This window comes from Pseudochaenichthys georgianus, unplaced genomic scaffold (assembly GCF_902827115.2).
Source record: "Pseudochaenichthys georgianus unplaced genomic scaffold, fPseGeo1.2 scaffold_692_arrow_ctg1, whole genome shotgun sequence".
Lineage (NCBI taxonomy): Eukaryota > Metazoa > Chordata > Actinopteri > Perciformes > Channichthyidae > Pseudochaenichthys > Pseudochaenichthys georgianus.
Window position 1 is genome coordinate 50,001 of NW_027263246.1, and position 15,061 is coordinate 65,061.

General features: G+C 45.1%; 1 protein-coding gene across 3 annotated transcripts in view; it reads left to right on the forward strand.

Moving 5' to 3' along the window:
• LOC117443872 (protein NLRC3-like) overlaps positions 1-13,038 on the forward strand; it is a 31,662-nt gene extending 18,624 nt beyond the window's left edge. For 2 of the 3 annotated variants that reach the window (XM_034079681.1, XM_034079684.1), the window contains exons 8-10: positions 11,499-11,669; positions 12,285-12,328; positions 12,454-13,038. In XM_034079681.1, coding sequence (XP_033935572.1) covers positions 11,499-11,669; positions 12,285-12,328; positions 12,454-12,467 — 229 coding nt within the window. In that variant the 3' untranslated portion in view covers positions 12,468-13,038. The remainder of the gene's footprint in view (positions 1-11,498; positions 11,670-12,284; positions 12,329-12,453) is intronic. The other variant, XM_034079683.1, reaches the window with a different exon arrangement.
• The last annotated feature ends 2,023 nt before the right edge of the window (positions 13,039-15,061 follow it).

Sequence of the window (15,061 nt, forward strand, 5' to 3'; positions counted from 1 at the left end):
CTTTTTTACACATTATCTCATGTGTAAACAAAAACCTGTATGGGAAGAAAACCTTCAGGTCATAATGGATTATAAGACAATACCAAACATTTTTCCCAGTAAACACTTGAGTGTTTCTCTCCATCATTCAGTCCTAAAAGAAACAGAATTCCAAATTTCATAGTTTGAGTTTCACATTCTTCAAACAGCCATCTCCTGTGGGAGTGAAATATCATTAAGCAGATTAGATACGGTTTCCCCTTTTGTGCGATGTTAGGAAACCTCTCATTTCACACATTATTATCACACAAAATAATGTGTTAGTCCAAAACATGCTTGTTTAGTCATCGTTTTAATCATGCAGTTGCACTGATCAGGTGCAGACATACACACACTCACACTGTCAGGTTGTAAAGTCAGGTTTGGTCAGGTTCACCGCAGAGTCAGTCATTGACAGTGCCTTCCCAAGTTACCCTGTCGGTCAGTTGGTCTCAGTCTTTTGGCCATGTGTCTTGCTCTGCAGAGACTTTGATGTTCCAGCACAGGCCAGCATCCTCCGTCTATACAAATCTGTATATATGGAGCGCCATCATTTATTAATTCACAATTACAAAATAATGTTCAAGATATCTCCAACCCTCCTTGCTGTTTCCCACATTCCCTGAAAAGTGTCTAGCCAAAAAATGTCACTTCCTTATTGTACTATTACTATTACTGCAATTCATTTACACCTAATTAGTATTAAAATGACTATAGATCTATTTCAGAAACATGTGTACATCACTATCTTGTGTCAAAACATTACTAGGATCTGTAAAGATCTGCTATTTATTCCATAACTCATTCTATCAATTTATCTTCAATTCTGGTGCACTTAAAGAACAATGTTACCCTCTTTAACCGTGCGTGGAACTCTGGGTGTCTGAACATGAAACCAGTACCTCAAATTGAAATACTATATTTTGTTTAGAACCAGCTTTCCCTTCAACATGATATAAATAAATATTTATCTGATCTTATAGAGCTGTTACTAAACTCTCCCTTTGAACTGATCACTGTAACAAATTAAAACACTACCAAATTCACACACGAATAAAAATCCAGTGCATACTTCCTTCATGCCCCCCCCTTTTTTTATCAGTGTGTATTAGACTGATTTTCCACTTCCCTTTAATAGTTCCCCTCTTTCCGCTATTTTTATTTACCACTTGACTAATTTATGGTCCATACATCTTCTTATCTTCACTTATTTATCAAGTCAATTCAAGTTCTTTACAATACATTAGTAGATACCTTGTGGAGTCTTCACAATACCTAATCCCCTCTAGGATATGAAATCCTTTCATCTTCAAGCAGATACTATGTCCTTATTTATGTTTTGTTCACGATAACAATGGTATAACAACCACATGTCATCAATTCTGGTCCACCTAAAAACCAATGTTAAACTCTTTAGCAGTGTGTGGAACCCTGGATGTCCGAACATGCAACCATTCCTCCCTCCTTTATCAAGGATTTAAAAACAGAAGTCATTTCATATTTCCTATGGTAATAACTATGCTACAATGGTGAAATCAATTATTTAGATTGGAATACTATATCTGGCTTGGCACCAGCTCGCCCTTTAACATTATCCATACAGATAAAGATTTGTCTTATAGAGTGGTTCCTAAAACTATCCCACTACTTTATTCACACGTGAATAAAAATGTCAAAGAATATTTTGTTAACCTGATGAAAAGATTGAAGAATATGGTTGTACTTTGTCATGTGGCCCCCTTTAACCCTCAGTGTGTTCTCATTTTACTCTAATAGTTTACTGCTACTTTTAATTTAATAAATCTTTCTGTCTTTACGTATTTATGCTTTAAATGTGCGTTTTGTGAATAAGTGTGTTTATGTGTAAACTCACTCATTCCCGTTTTCCTTTTCTCCTCCTCTGGTTTTCTCAAGCCGTGACCCCGGCCTCCTCACTTCTAATCGACCATGCCAACTCCTCTGATTCTGTGTTCTCTTCAGTCCATCAGCTGTAACTTCATCCGCTGTCAGCCATTGGCCCAGTTACATCTGCATGCCCCATCTTGCACTGCTTTGCATTTTATCCCCTCCTTTACAGTCTCCCTGCTGTTTTTATGGAGGGCGGATTCTGCTCATCTCCCACACTTTGCTCTTGTGCTCAGCTTGGAACTTCATGGTCCCGTCTGAGGGACCGATGAGCGTAGATTTCTGCCCTTCAGCATGCTGTCTGGTTCTGGATGCCACAGGTGGAGATAGTTCTGGCTGCAGTCTTGTTGTTGTCGTTTCAGCTCTGGTTCTCTGTCTGTTCGATGGAGAAGGAGGAGTTTCCTGTTGGGTTAGGTCTTTTGTCTGCTTGGAGGGTCGGGATCGTAGCCTTTTCTAACTCAGAGGGGGAGTCCAGGTCTCGGGACGCATTACCTATACAAAAATCTAGCACACTGAGGTTAAATAAATCCAACCCTTTCCACTCTGACTCTTTCTAATCATACTATCTGTCTTAATTGTTAAATGCCATCTAAACAACCTAATTGATGTCTACAAATGATATTACAAAAACTCACTCTAAAAATTGTTTCATCCATTGCTACATATGTACCCAACATAACTCTTTCAGGAAACCATTTTCTCCTATACATTGAAAAACGTACATGTTTCCAGCATCACATATTCCACACACTACGAAAGAACATCTACATATTTTCTCCAATATTTTAAGCTAGTTTCTATAGCAAGATTATCATGTGTGACATATAATCAGATGTCTTGTTTGCTAACCAAGAATATTAAACTTTAAAATGTCTTTTGGCCAGTTGAAGTCCTGCTTACTTCATCCTTAAACTCTTCTTTAATTTGAAACCAAAAAAGGTCTTCCTTCTCCACCATGATCCTATCTCTATATCAAAGTCCAGACAAACTGATGATTTATCTTCAGAAACCATGAGGAATGACTCATAAAACACTATTCTCCCTTACTTCAGTTCTAAATCAAATGAGCCAGACAGGAAACCCCCTTTAACCACTTGCTTATCCTATTATTTTGATCAAAGTTGTGTTACAAGCAGGTTAGATCTGTAATGAATTAAAATCAATATTTAAGGACGTAATATAAGTTAAATATATTGTTAAGCAAATTGCTGTTTTATTGTGAAGGCCTCTCTGGCGAACAGCGGCGTTTGGCTTTTATTTTGAAAGGCCGTTCCGGAACAGCGACAATCGTTCTAATGCATTAACTATAGTCGTGAAAGAGACAAGGAGGGGGAAGGCGTGTGGAAGCAAGCAATGAACTGAAAATGCCACCAATCCTGTTTTAACGTGATGGCGCACATTGAAAACCTAAACGCCCTGTCATAACTGACGAGCGTTCAAAAACCTTTCTGCTTATCCCTTAGGCCACTACTTTGTTTTATTCATAACCTAAAAATACAATTGTGATGAATAGCTTGCTTTTGTATCATTACATTTACCAACATAAAACAAGGTCTGTACTAATCAACAATGACAACCTACAGACAGCTCATTTAGTTAAATATACGCAATATATTGACTTCGCTTTTATTTATCTGACTTAATTAACGTGCTTCCCCCCCTTTCAGCCACTAGATGGCAGCAGCAGAGCACAAATGAGCTTCACTCTTCTGAGCGAATGTCTGATTATCACAGACAATCGGTCACACAGATTATTCAGGTAAAAATCACACAGATTTATTCCCCGTACAGTTTGTCCGGCTTGATAACGTGCTACATATGTCGTCACGCAGGACTCTCTGCCTACCTTGCGATCAACGTTATGTTTACGTCAGCCTTTCAAATTAATTTTTACAGACAAGGGAAACGGGAGCCGGTCTCGTCACAATGTAGGTGACGTTAGCGCTCTCTCCCAAGGATTTAACAGAATAGCAGTCCACTGACACTTTCGCTTATTCGGTCTCAGACTGCTATTTTACCCCCAGTTATAAACGGCGGATCGATCTGAAATATCGATCATCCAGGTTACGTCGTGTGGGACTTACACCCACATCCCACGAACTGCACCGCTCCTACGCCACTTCAGGACTAAAATACCTGAGATCCACGCAAACTGCTTTTATTTCTCGTTACGCAGGACTCTCTATACCTGGCGATCAACGTTCACGTGTTTTATATAACTTTCCTAACATGGTAAAAAATATGCATTGTATACTCCATTCAAACTTCAAAAACACTCTGAAACGCCTACAGACAATCCTACAGGGCCCTGCTATTGTCCGAGGCGTCTAAAAGTGCTTGTTCCCGACCCAGTGTGGTCGTCTGAATCCTTCCACAGCTCATGTTTATTCGGCGTCGAGATCACCATTTGTTAGGAGATTAAAATGTTAATTAGGCCGCATTTCCAAATCTCCTCGCGTCCCTACACAAGCCATTATCTTACAGGAAGGAAACCCAGAACATACAAGTAACCGTTTAACAATAATCCACTTTAATGGTAATATACAATGCAATACAATCAAGTACAATCAATACAGTACAAATTACATACAGTTCTGTGGGATCCCACATTTACCTGATACTCACGTGAGCCAGCCAGCCAGCCAGAGGAGAAAAAAAGAGAGAGCACACAACGGGGTTCCTGTCTCAATCCTTCGCTGACCAGAGGAGGAGTTATCTGCGCCCCCCTTCCAGACCAGTGATTGGCTGCCCAAATTAGTATCAACAGCTCACATCTTAAGTTCCCCAATCCCAGTGGCTCAGCTTCCTTATCACAGGGATCTGAGATGACTGTATGTTAACTCCACACCTTCCCCCTCTTCCTTTTGTCCTCACAAAACCAAATGTTCCCAGGCCCCAAAAACAGTTCACAGTTTTCTCACCCAAATCATTTTCCCTTTTTAAGCATCTTGATAGTTTACTAACCTGAATACATACAAATATTTCCTTACAGTGTGTACGTCTCCTCCTGCTGGTACAAAGTCGCTCCACCGCCAAGACTGCTGCAGCGCCTCCTCGTTAGGGCTGCAACAAACGACTCATTTGTTGATCGATTAATCTATCGATTAATGAAACGATTAATCGACTATTCGGACTCTCAAACGCTCTGATTTAGCCATCAACTTTTAGATGTAGCTTGAGGTTGTTTTAGGCATGTGGAAACTAACAAGACAATGAAGACAATAAAGATGAATACTTGATTCAAAAATACATATATTATAAATTAACTAAACAAAATGTGAACAAAATGAACATGGCTTTTTATTTATCAAAAGAAACAACAATGTTTTAACAAATCGTATTAAATAATCTGAAGACAGAACTGTGAACAGAATGGCTGAAACTTTAACAAAATAAATAAGTTACCTCTAATCATCAACCCATGTTTGTATAAAGTTGTTAACTGCGTGTGTTGCTGACATGGAGCGTTCCTCTGGACGGGGCTCCAGAGCTGCTAGAGAGACAGTGGAACCCGGTGCATTCCTCCGTCTGGATGTGGAGCACTTTTGCTAAATGTTTAGACAAACTGCTCGTGTTGCCGCCCTGACATGCTGAACTCTTATTGCACTTTAGGTGACGAGCATCGAGACGGGTAAAGTTTAACCACACCTCGGAGCGCCTCTCCCCGCCGTGTGTTGCTGCATGCAGCAGCCGTGCGTGTGTAAACTGCCCCGCCCCCTCGCACACAGACGGGGGAGAGATCTCTCGCCTGGATTGGAAAGGTCGAAAATACATCATAGACGCATTTATTTGCCTTTTCGCATATTCGAAACGAGTAGGCGACGCTACGACTGCGATATAATGTTTATGTAGCAATAATACATATGACATATATTTTATATATGTCTCCAGTACCGATAAAAAGACTGATAACGTTGGAGCTTAACAGTGGGTAAAACGCACATGATGACATCACCGACGAATCGACGACTGAATTAGTTGGCAACTAATTTGGTCATCGATTAAGTCGATTAGTTGTTGCACCCCTCCTCCTCGTGGCCACACACGGTGACTGGGTACCGTGAGGTCCCAGGCTAAACTGTAGGGGATCTCGGAGCAACAGTGGGCCCCAGAAGCAAGGCGCGCAGGCCCACCGGTGTGTGGACACGCCCTGGCGCCTGCCAACCACTGTCCCATCTATACATAGCAAGGGCAGATGGGTGAGGGGATCACTCCGGTCATTGTACGTACTTCGTCTCACTGGAATATTAACGGTCAGATTGAAAACAACATCGACCCAATTTCTCCGGTCAATGACGGGAGAGGTTTTGAAAGTGGCAAAACACTGTTCCCACACATTTAAAAACACTTAAACAATTAAACAATGTTTACCCAGGATTCAGGCACCTTCCCCTGGCTTGTAAAATGCGTTGATGCGCCCTGGAGGTATCAGACTATTTAAAACATGTATACCCAGGATTCAATCACTTTTCCTGGCTTGTAAAGTGCTGTGAAGCAGCCTGTTCTCTGGGTGCAGTCTGGGTGCAAGAGCCACCTGCTGCATGGAGCTCTCTCACACTCCGCTTCTCTCTGGGTGCGCTCTGCCTCTATTCACACCACTTCTCCCAAGGTTTTCAAAGGCTTATTGCTGGTAGAAAAGCCATGTGCATCACCCTGGTCTGCTAACAGCAGTGACTCTACTGTTTTTACCTTCTTGTACATTTCATGAGTTGAATGTGGACGAAATGGACAGTTTTTCTGTCCATATCACCGGCTGTTTAAGCAAGTCAAATGCACATTTGAATTAAAACAGTTATATGCACTTTAACACTCATGTACCCACGATTCAAGCTCCTTTCCGGGTTATAAAGAGAAATGAAGCAGCCCGTTCTCTGGGTGCAAGAGCCATGTGCGCAAGGAGCTCTCTGGGTGCGCTCCGTGGATCTCACAGCCTGCTTCTCCGGGGTGCTGGAGAGTCATTTTCAGGCTCCTCTCCACAGTTGTCCCCCTAAAAATGATTTGTAATCATTATTTTTGCATTTAAATGAGTTATTTTATCATTAATATTGTTACCTAACACAATGCACATAGGCTGGAGCTCACTGGGGTCCTGCATATGCTTAATCAGGCGTTTTAACACATGATTTGTATTCACTATCATGGGGCTATATAAATCAAATTCTGGTAATTCGGAGCACAATTGTACCTTTTACTATTTAAATGTATTTTTATTATATATGTTTGGGCTATAAAAGTGACATTTCTGGGTGACTTTGTCAGTTTATGGAGCTTAGCCCCCAAATCCTGGAGGCTCCAGGCCGAATTTGGGAGCTCATAGGCGGCCTGCCATGCGCCCCCACCCGTGGAAAGAAGAAAAAAAGTAAAGAAAACGGTCAATTATATCTTAAAATAATCAAAAATTAAGTTCCAAAAAATTCTCCAGTGCCAAAGCTCAACCCTTCGGCGCTTTGGGCCGAAGCCCCGGACACTTTTCCACTCTCCCGTTGCAACTTACAACGGAGAGGGGAAACCAAGCTCCCCCTTCTCCGTCAAAAAATGCATTCATGAATTTCAGACTACGGTCTGCACGGAATCAGACACCCGGTTTTTGAGAGGACTCAGAAGAAAAAAACGGCTGTCTCACTTCATGGAGGAATGTATCCGCTCCATGTGCACTCTGGCTCGGATACATGTGTTGCCCGGAGACCCCCCCAGCATGGTTCTTACCAAACTTTAAGTTTTTGAACTGGTCTCTGGAGGAATGTAAGAGGAGTTTGAGGGGACTCTACCCGCCTTATGAGACACTATTTTCGGATACATTTTCTCACTTTCACCCCTTTTCTATGGATCTCCAAAAAGTGAACTCAGACTTTTTCTGACTGTGGAGGAATGCAAGGGGAGTTGACAGGGGACTCTTGCGGGCTCATGATGCACTATTTTCGGGTTACTTTTTTCATTTTCAGCCCCTTTTCCATGGATGAATTGAAACTTTTTTTTTACATTTTGGTCAATTTGACCCAGTTCTGGTAAACCGCATTGCCTGGAGGATAGGACCGAGAGATGACAGACTCTCTGGCCGCCTCACAAGTCACTATTGTCGGACACTTTCTTTGCTTTACCCCGGTTCTATCACTCTTTCTTCCTTTGACCATAAAACGTGTTTCCTGCTGGGGTACTGCCTGGTTCCGGGGCACCCCAAACCCTCTCATGGTCGGGGCACCATGAATTGATGCATCGGACCCAATGTTGGAGGTCTCTAGTCCGTCCTTCGGGGCTCTGTGAGCCGGCAAAGATAGGGGATTTACCCGTCGTCTCTCTTGAATGTGTGAAATAAACAGAGTCCCCATTTCAGGGACACATGCTGGAGGTCTCTAGTCCGTCCTTTGGGTTGTCTTGGAGGGGCCACAGAGAGGTGATTTCCCCGGTCTCTGTCCTGGATGTGTGAAATAACCTGAGTCCCATTTCAGGGACTCATGCTGGAGGTCTCTCTCCCGAGAGGGGACGTCCATTGCCTCTAAATAGGGGTAAAATTAGGTCTGTCACTTTGGGTAACCGCACCACTGTCGGACGTCTCCCGAGAGTGGACGTAGAACTAGTAGAACTAGCACACTGTGCTGAGGAACGGGGAGTGGAGATCCTGGGAATCCAGGAACACAGAAGAGTGCACACTGATGACCGGATCGTGTATCGCAGAGTGGAGAGATGCACGTTCAGCACTGCATCTGCGTGGCGAAACGAGGCCCAGGCTGCATCAAGGGGGCGTAGGGCTAATGCTGGGTAAAGCTCTCCGTCTGGTTTATCATCACACCGATAGGATCCTTATTGCAGAGTTCTCAGGCAACCCAGTAACAACAGTCATAGTTGTGTACTCACCCACCAACGTGGCACCATCTGAGGAGGTGGAGAAGTTCTATGAGGACCTTGCAACAGCAGTCCGAGATGTCCCAGCGCACAACTTCCTGGCAATCCTGGGTGACTTCAACGCAATGCTTGGACCAGAGGACGCACCCTACCCATACCACGACTCTACCAGCCGCAATGGCGCATACCTCACGGCCCTTCTCATGGAACACAAGCTACTGGCAGCGAACACCATGTTCCGGAAAAGAACAGGCAAGAGATGGACCTTCCAAGATTGAGCCACAGGTATGCTACGTCAGTTGGTATACTTGTGAGGCAAAAGTGGAGGAACTCCATCCTGAATGCTGAACCGTACGGCACGTTCAGCTCTGTTGGCTCTGATCACCGCGTGGTCTCCATGAGGGTGCGACTGAGCAAATAAATAAATAAATGACTGGAAGGCATTCACAACCGACCCTGGCCTTCATACCAGGTATACGGAGGAGGATAGGAAGCGGCAGCTGGATAAGGGAGCGGAGCCCAGCAGCGAATACAGGAGATTCGTTGTTGCAAACGAGGAGGTGACCAGCCTATGTGTGCCCGTGCTGGACAGAGCCAGAACCTCCCTACGGTCCAGACATCCGGAGGTCGCACGGGGTAGGGTGGAGGAAGCACGCCTCAACTTTGAGCGTGAACCAACCTTGGAGAGACGTGGGGTACTGAACGAAGCCAAACCGTTTCTCTTCAGTACCTACGACACTATCAAAGGGGAGGAACTGATGGAGAGTGTGCGAAGAGTGCAGGCAGCGCAAGGTGAAAGGCAATATGGGGAGGCCTGGAGGGGCATCAATGAGATGATGGGGAAGAGGACTAAGGAGGGACAGGTTGAGGGACACCGCCCGACGACCTGGTTCAACCACTTCCAAAGCCTGCTGGGCTCAATAGCGGATGGAGCTGAGGAAAGTATACCAGCATTCCTCCAGAACCTGCCCATCGACGATGGTCCCTTCACAGCCAGTGAGCTTGCCAGGGCGAAGTCCACAGTGAGAGAGGGCAAAAGTGCTGGGCCGGATGGCATACCCCCGGAGGTCTTAAAGAACTGTGATCTCGATGACCTCATCCTAGACTCGCTCTACTGCACAACATGCAGTCTCTCTCCAACATCATCCCGGTGCCTAAAGCTGGAGACCTCTCAAAGCGGCATCAGCCTGACATGTATCACCGCAAAGGTTCACAACCGGATGATACTGAACAGGATACGGCACGCCATCGACCCTCACCTGAGGGAGAACCAGAATGGCTTTCGAGAGGGGAGAACCACCGTAGCACAGATCTTGGCACTAAGGAGAATGATCGAGGAGGTGAAAAAGGATAACCTGACTGCTGTACTGTGCTTTATCGAATTCAAAAAGGCATTTGACTCGATCCACAGAAGCACGATGGTGAAGATCCTTGAGGCCTACGGTGTCCCTCCCAACCTACTCCGGGCAATAGAGACCATGTACGCAGGAACAAGGGCCAGGGTGGTGACCCCAGACGGCAACAGCGAGGAGTTTGACATCCTGGCTGGGGTAAAACAAGGGGACACCCTAGCCCCTTCCTCTTCATCATGGTCCTGGATTACGCGCTCAGGAAGGCCATCAGTGGACGAGAGCAGGATCTTGGCTTCACTCTAACAACAAGGCGGTCGAGACGACACCACACAGTCGTCCGGACAGACCTGGACTATGCGGACGACATCAGCCTGCTCTCCGACGGCGTGGAGCAAGCACAGGAACGTCTGGACAGAGCGAAGTGGAGTGTGCCAAGGTTGGCCAAGAAAACTGAGGTCATCACCGATAACATCTTACCGGAAAATCCACCTCTGACAACAACAGAAGGCACTGTGCTTAAAGAAGTCAAGGACTTCAAGTACCTGGGCTCATGGGTCAACTCAACCGAGCAAGATCTTAAGGTGAGGAAGGCCCTTGCATGGAGGGCCCTGAGCGGCATGGCCAGTGTATGGAACTCCAACCTCCCCCGTCCAATCAGCTTCTTCTATGCAGCGGGAGAGTCTGTTCTCTCCATGGCGGTGAAGGACCCTGAAGCCGCACACGTCTCTGGACGGATGCTCCACCAGAAGGCTGCGAGCAGTACTTAACATCAGCAAGAGTGTTCCTGTAACCAGCAACACCCCGTACGAGGGAATACCAAGGGCGAGCGAGGACATGCAGCCAGGAGAATGAGACTAGCAGGACATCGCCAAAGGCATCAAGAACGGCCAGCCGGCAAAGTGGTGCCGTGGGAACCAACACACGGGCATCGGTCACGAGGACGTCCCGCACAAACATACGTGGACGTACTCAAGAACGACGCAGGAGAACAAAGTACCAATGAACTGGCCAGATGTTTGGAGACCCGGGACGACTGGAAGCGACGCTGGAGGGCTCGTCTGAGGACGACCTAGAGAGAGAGTTGTTTTTTCCCCTGTTGCTAATGACTGAATATTGATCAGAGTAACGGAGAGAAGGTGAAGGTGTGAGGGAGGGTCTGAGCTTCCACAGACTCACCCTGCGCCCCTCGAGTCGGTGGAGATGCTGTCAGTCCTGATGAGCTGTGAGGGAGAGGAAGGAGTTGTTCAACATCTGATCAAAGTGAAAGTTCCAGATTATCAGTGGATTGTTTCTACATCATCTCTGGCATTAAAACCCTATTTGACTCTGATCAGATTATTAAACCTTATTATTTCTAACAGGAACTTTGTTTTCTTTATTCAGACTGAGTGGCTGCAGCTTGTCAGAGATCAGCTGTTCTGCTCTGATCTCAGCTCTGAAGTCCAACGTCCATCTGAGATATCTGGACCTGAGATTCAACGCTCTGAAGTATTCAGGAGTGAAGCTGCTGAGAGATCTCCTGCAGAGTCCAGCCTGCAGACTGCAGACCCTCAGGTCAGTGAGGGGTGCTGTATGACCCTCAGGTCAGTGAGGGGTGCTGTATGACCCTCAGGTCAGTGAGGGGTGCTGTATGACCCTCAGGTCAGTGAGGGGTGCTGTATGACCCTCAGGTCAGTGAGGGGTGCTGTATGAAACTCAGGTCAGTGAGGGGTGCTGTATGACCCTCAGGTCAGTGAGGGGTGCTGTATGACCCTCAGGTCAGTGAGGGGTGCTGTATGACCCTCGGGGGTGCTGTATGAAACTCAGGGAGGTGTTTCTCTCACTGGGAAACAGATCAGTGATGTTACCCGCTGACTGCAGGCTCTTCCATTCTTCCACAAACTAGAGAAGGCCAGCTGGAAACGCAAAGCCACACTTTAGTATCAGCTCTCTAACAGACATGTGGGGTTTACAGAAGAGAGGGAAAGGTAGTGTGTTCTTTATGGGATGTTTTTAGTTTCTAATGACTGTTACTTCCTGTGATGCAGCTGAGAGCGGAGGCAGGCAGGCGTAGTGTTTGCAGAGAAGATGTGATGGGATGTAAAGCATGAGATCAGGACTCTGAAGCCGACTCAAAGAACACTTATTTTAACCTGATCTCAAACTGTTGGGTTGTGTTCGTCCCTACAGGATCGGACATAATGAGACGATCAGAGCCAAGATCTGGAAGACCTGTGAGTACTGAAACCGTGTCCTCATTCATCCAGATATGAACTCTCTGGTTTCTCTCTCTTCGTCATTCTGGCTGTTCCTCTCCATGTTTTATCATCATCATCATTCTCTCTCTCTCTCCTCTCAGGTGACAGGAAGTGAAGGGGGCGGCCCTTCCAACAGGAGTCATTTGGGGGGGCTCTTGGGAAAAAGGGTTGGGCACCCCTGCTCTAACACGACCAAACACTACTTTAATAATATCTTTATATATAACCTGATGTACTTTATGATTCTGTTTTCCTCAAAGTTGTGTCTTCCTGGTCGAATGTACTTATTGTATGTCGCTTTGGATAAAAGCGACAGCTAAATGCAATGGAATGTAATGTAACCATCCTTCTTTCAGTTCATGCCATGTTTGCACACGTCTGCACTGCCCTCCACTTTAAAGTACAACTCTCTGTAGTTTTACATATATTTCATATTTTCATTCTGCTAAGTGTTGTAGCTTTTAAGGTTCTTTGTGTGTTTACATTTAAATGTGGTGTAATACTTGTCTAATTCTTTTTGTAATGGTAAATAGCTTCTTAAAATACTTATTTTCATTATCTTTATATTGTTGACCTTCTATTGCAACGTATGTTCTTATGTTGTTCATGTTCGCACCACCAGACGCTGAATCTGCTTCCTTGTGTGTGAACGCACCTGGAAATAACGTGGTTCAACTTTAAATACAGTTTATAGTATTTGTCATATTGTTCCAATAGTCTTAAGATTTTTTTTAAACAGCTGTCTGTCACGATTTTAGTTTTGTCTCGTCATGGTTTTATTTTGAAATTCTGTGTCTGGTCTTCCTTCCTGTGTCTGGTTGTCTCATTGTGTTCACCTGTTGCCCTCGTGTTACTGCCCCCCCTGCCCAGCTGTGTCTCGTCCGGTGATTACCCTTCTGTGTATTTAGTCTTCCCCTGTGCTCCATGTCGGATCGTTGTCTTTTCTCACCCGCCATGTTTGTCACGTTAAAAGTTCTTTTAAATGTGGATCAAACCAAAGTAATGCTCTTTCTAAAGCTAAACAGACTCCAGAGCCTGTTGTAGATATTGTAACTACGCAAGGAACAAAACTTGAAGTTGTTACCTGTTACAAATACCTGAGTATCTGCTTGATGATTGTTTCTCTTCTAAACCTCAGGTCTCTAATCTGCTTAAAAAGCTGAGGCTGAGGCTAGGGTTCTTCTCCAGGAACACGTCCTGCTTCTCCTTGAGGCCAGGAAAAGGCTCTGTGACCTTTGACCTGTGCTGGACTCTGGGGATCTGGTCTATCTGAATGCACCTGCCCATTACCTGGTCAGATTAGATGCTGCGTATCACAGCGCTCTGAGATGTGTGACTAACTGTAAAGCATTAACCCAGTGTTGTAGTCAAGTCACCAATTCACGAGTCCAAGTCACCCTCGAGTCACCACTCTTCGAGTCCGAGTCCAAGTCCGAGTCACCAAGGGAGAGTCGTAGTCGAGTCCGAGTCCAAGTCCGAGTCACCCAAGGAGTGTCCAAGTCGAGTCCGAGTCATCATTACCTGTGCTCGAGTCCGAGTCCAATTCCGAGTCACTTAAGACGAGTCCAAGTCCGAGTCACCAAGGGAGAGTCGTAGTCGAGTCCGAGTCCAATTCCGAGTCACTTAAGAAGAGTCCAAGTCAAGTCCGAGTCACAAGTCTTCATGTATTAATCTTCGTGGATATATGTTTTGAAATGTAGCTGCTCCTCTACATTGCTGTTATCCTGTCTATTGAACTGCTGTGAAGCCAGTTTGGCTACAATTCTTGTAATAGGTGCTATACAAATATAAAGCTTATTTCTAATATTAATATTATTATTATTATTATATATAAATAAACTATATTTAAAATGAGTTACCTTTTAGAGAAGTGATTATATTGTATGCCAATATTTTCCTATGGTAAAGTTTTGTTTTGCACTTTTATTTTGATAGTAATAAGATCGGGACTCTTATTTTGAAGGAACTTTTACGGGTTAAATCAGTTTAGATAAAGATTTATCCCCAGAAAGCACATGGATACTTAGCATGCAAAATGATGTCATTATGCATGTTCAGTAGCCATGTGCTTTCGTTATCTTTATTTATTGATTAGATCACGTTACTCTGATGATAGTGTTCAGCCTCCATGTCTGAACTCGACCCTTAGAGTAATGTGTTACGGAGCCTTCTCTTCTATATTGTTTCCACATAACGAGCATTTTGCTCTTTTCCAATGTGGAAGCAGAATGTGTGAAAGCATACAGCACGATGCGGGGTGTGTCTGTAGACATCTCTAGACTGGAACAGCGGGGCCCAGTCCGTGAACTCGCCATACAGGATAGAGGACATCAGACTCCAGAGAAAATGTGCTCGAGTCCGAGTCCAAGTCGGAGCGTCAATGTACGAGTCGAGTCCGAGTCATCGTGGGGGGGGGGAATTCACGAGTCCGAGTCCAAGTCATCCTGTGCGAGAATTCACGAGTCCAAGTCCGAGTCGCGTCAATCAGTGCGCGAGTCCGAGTCAAGTCACGAGTCCCGAAAATCGGCACTCAAGTCCGAGTCCAGGACTCGAGTACTCCATCTCTGCATTAACCCATCACTGCACCCTGTGTGCAAGGGCTGGTTTGCTTTCACTAACTGTACGGAGGCTCAGTCACTGGTACATTTTTATATACAAAGCCATGTTAGGGAAACTTCCATCTTATATCTGCTCCCTGATCTCACGGAG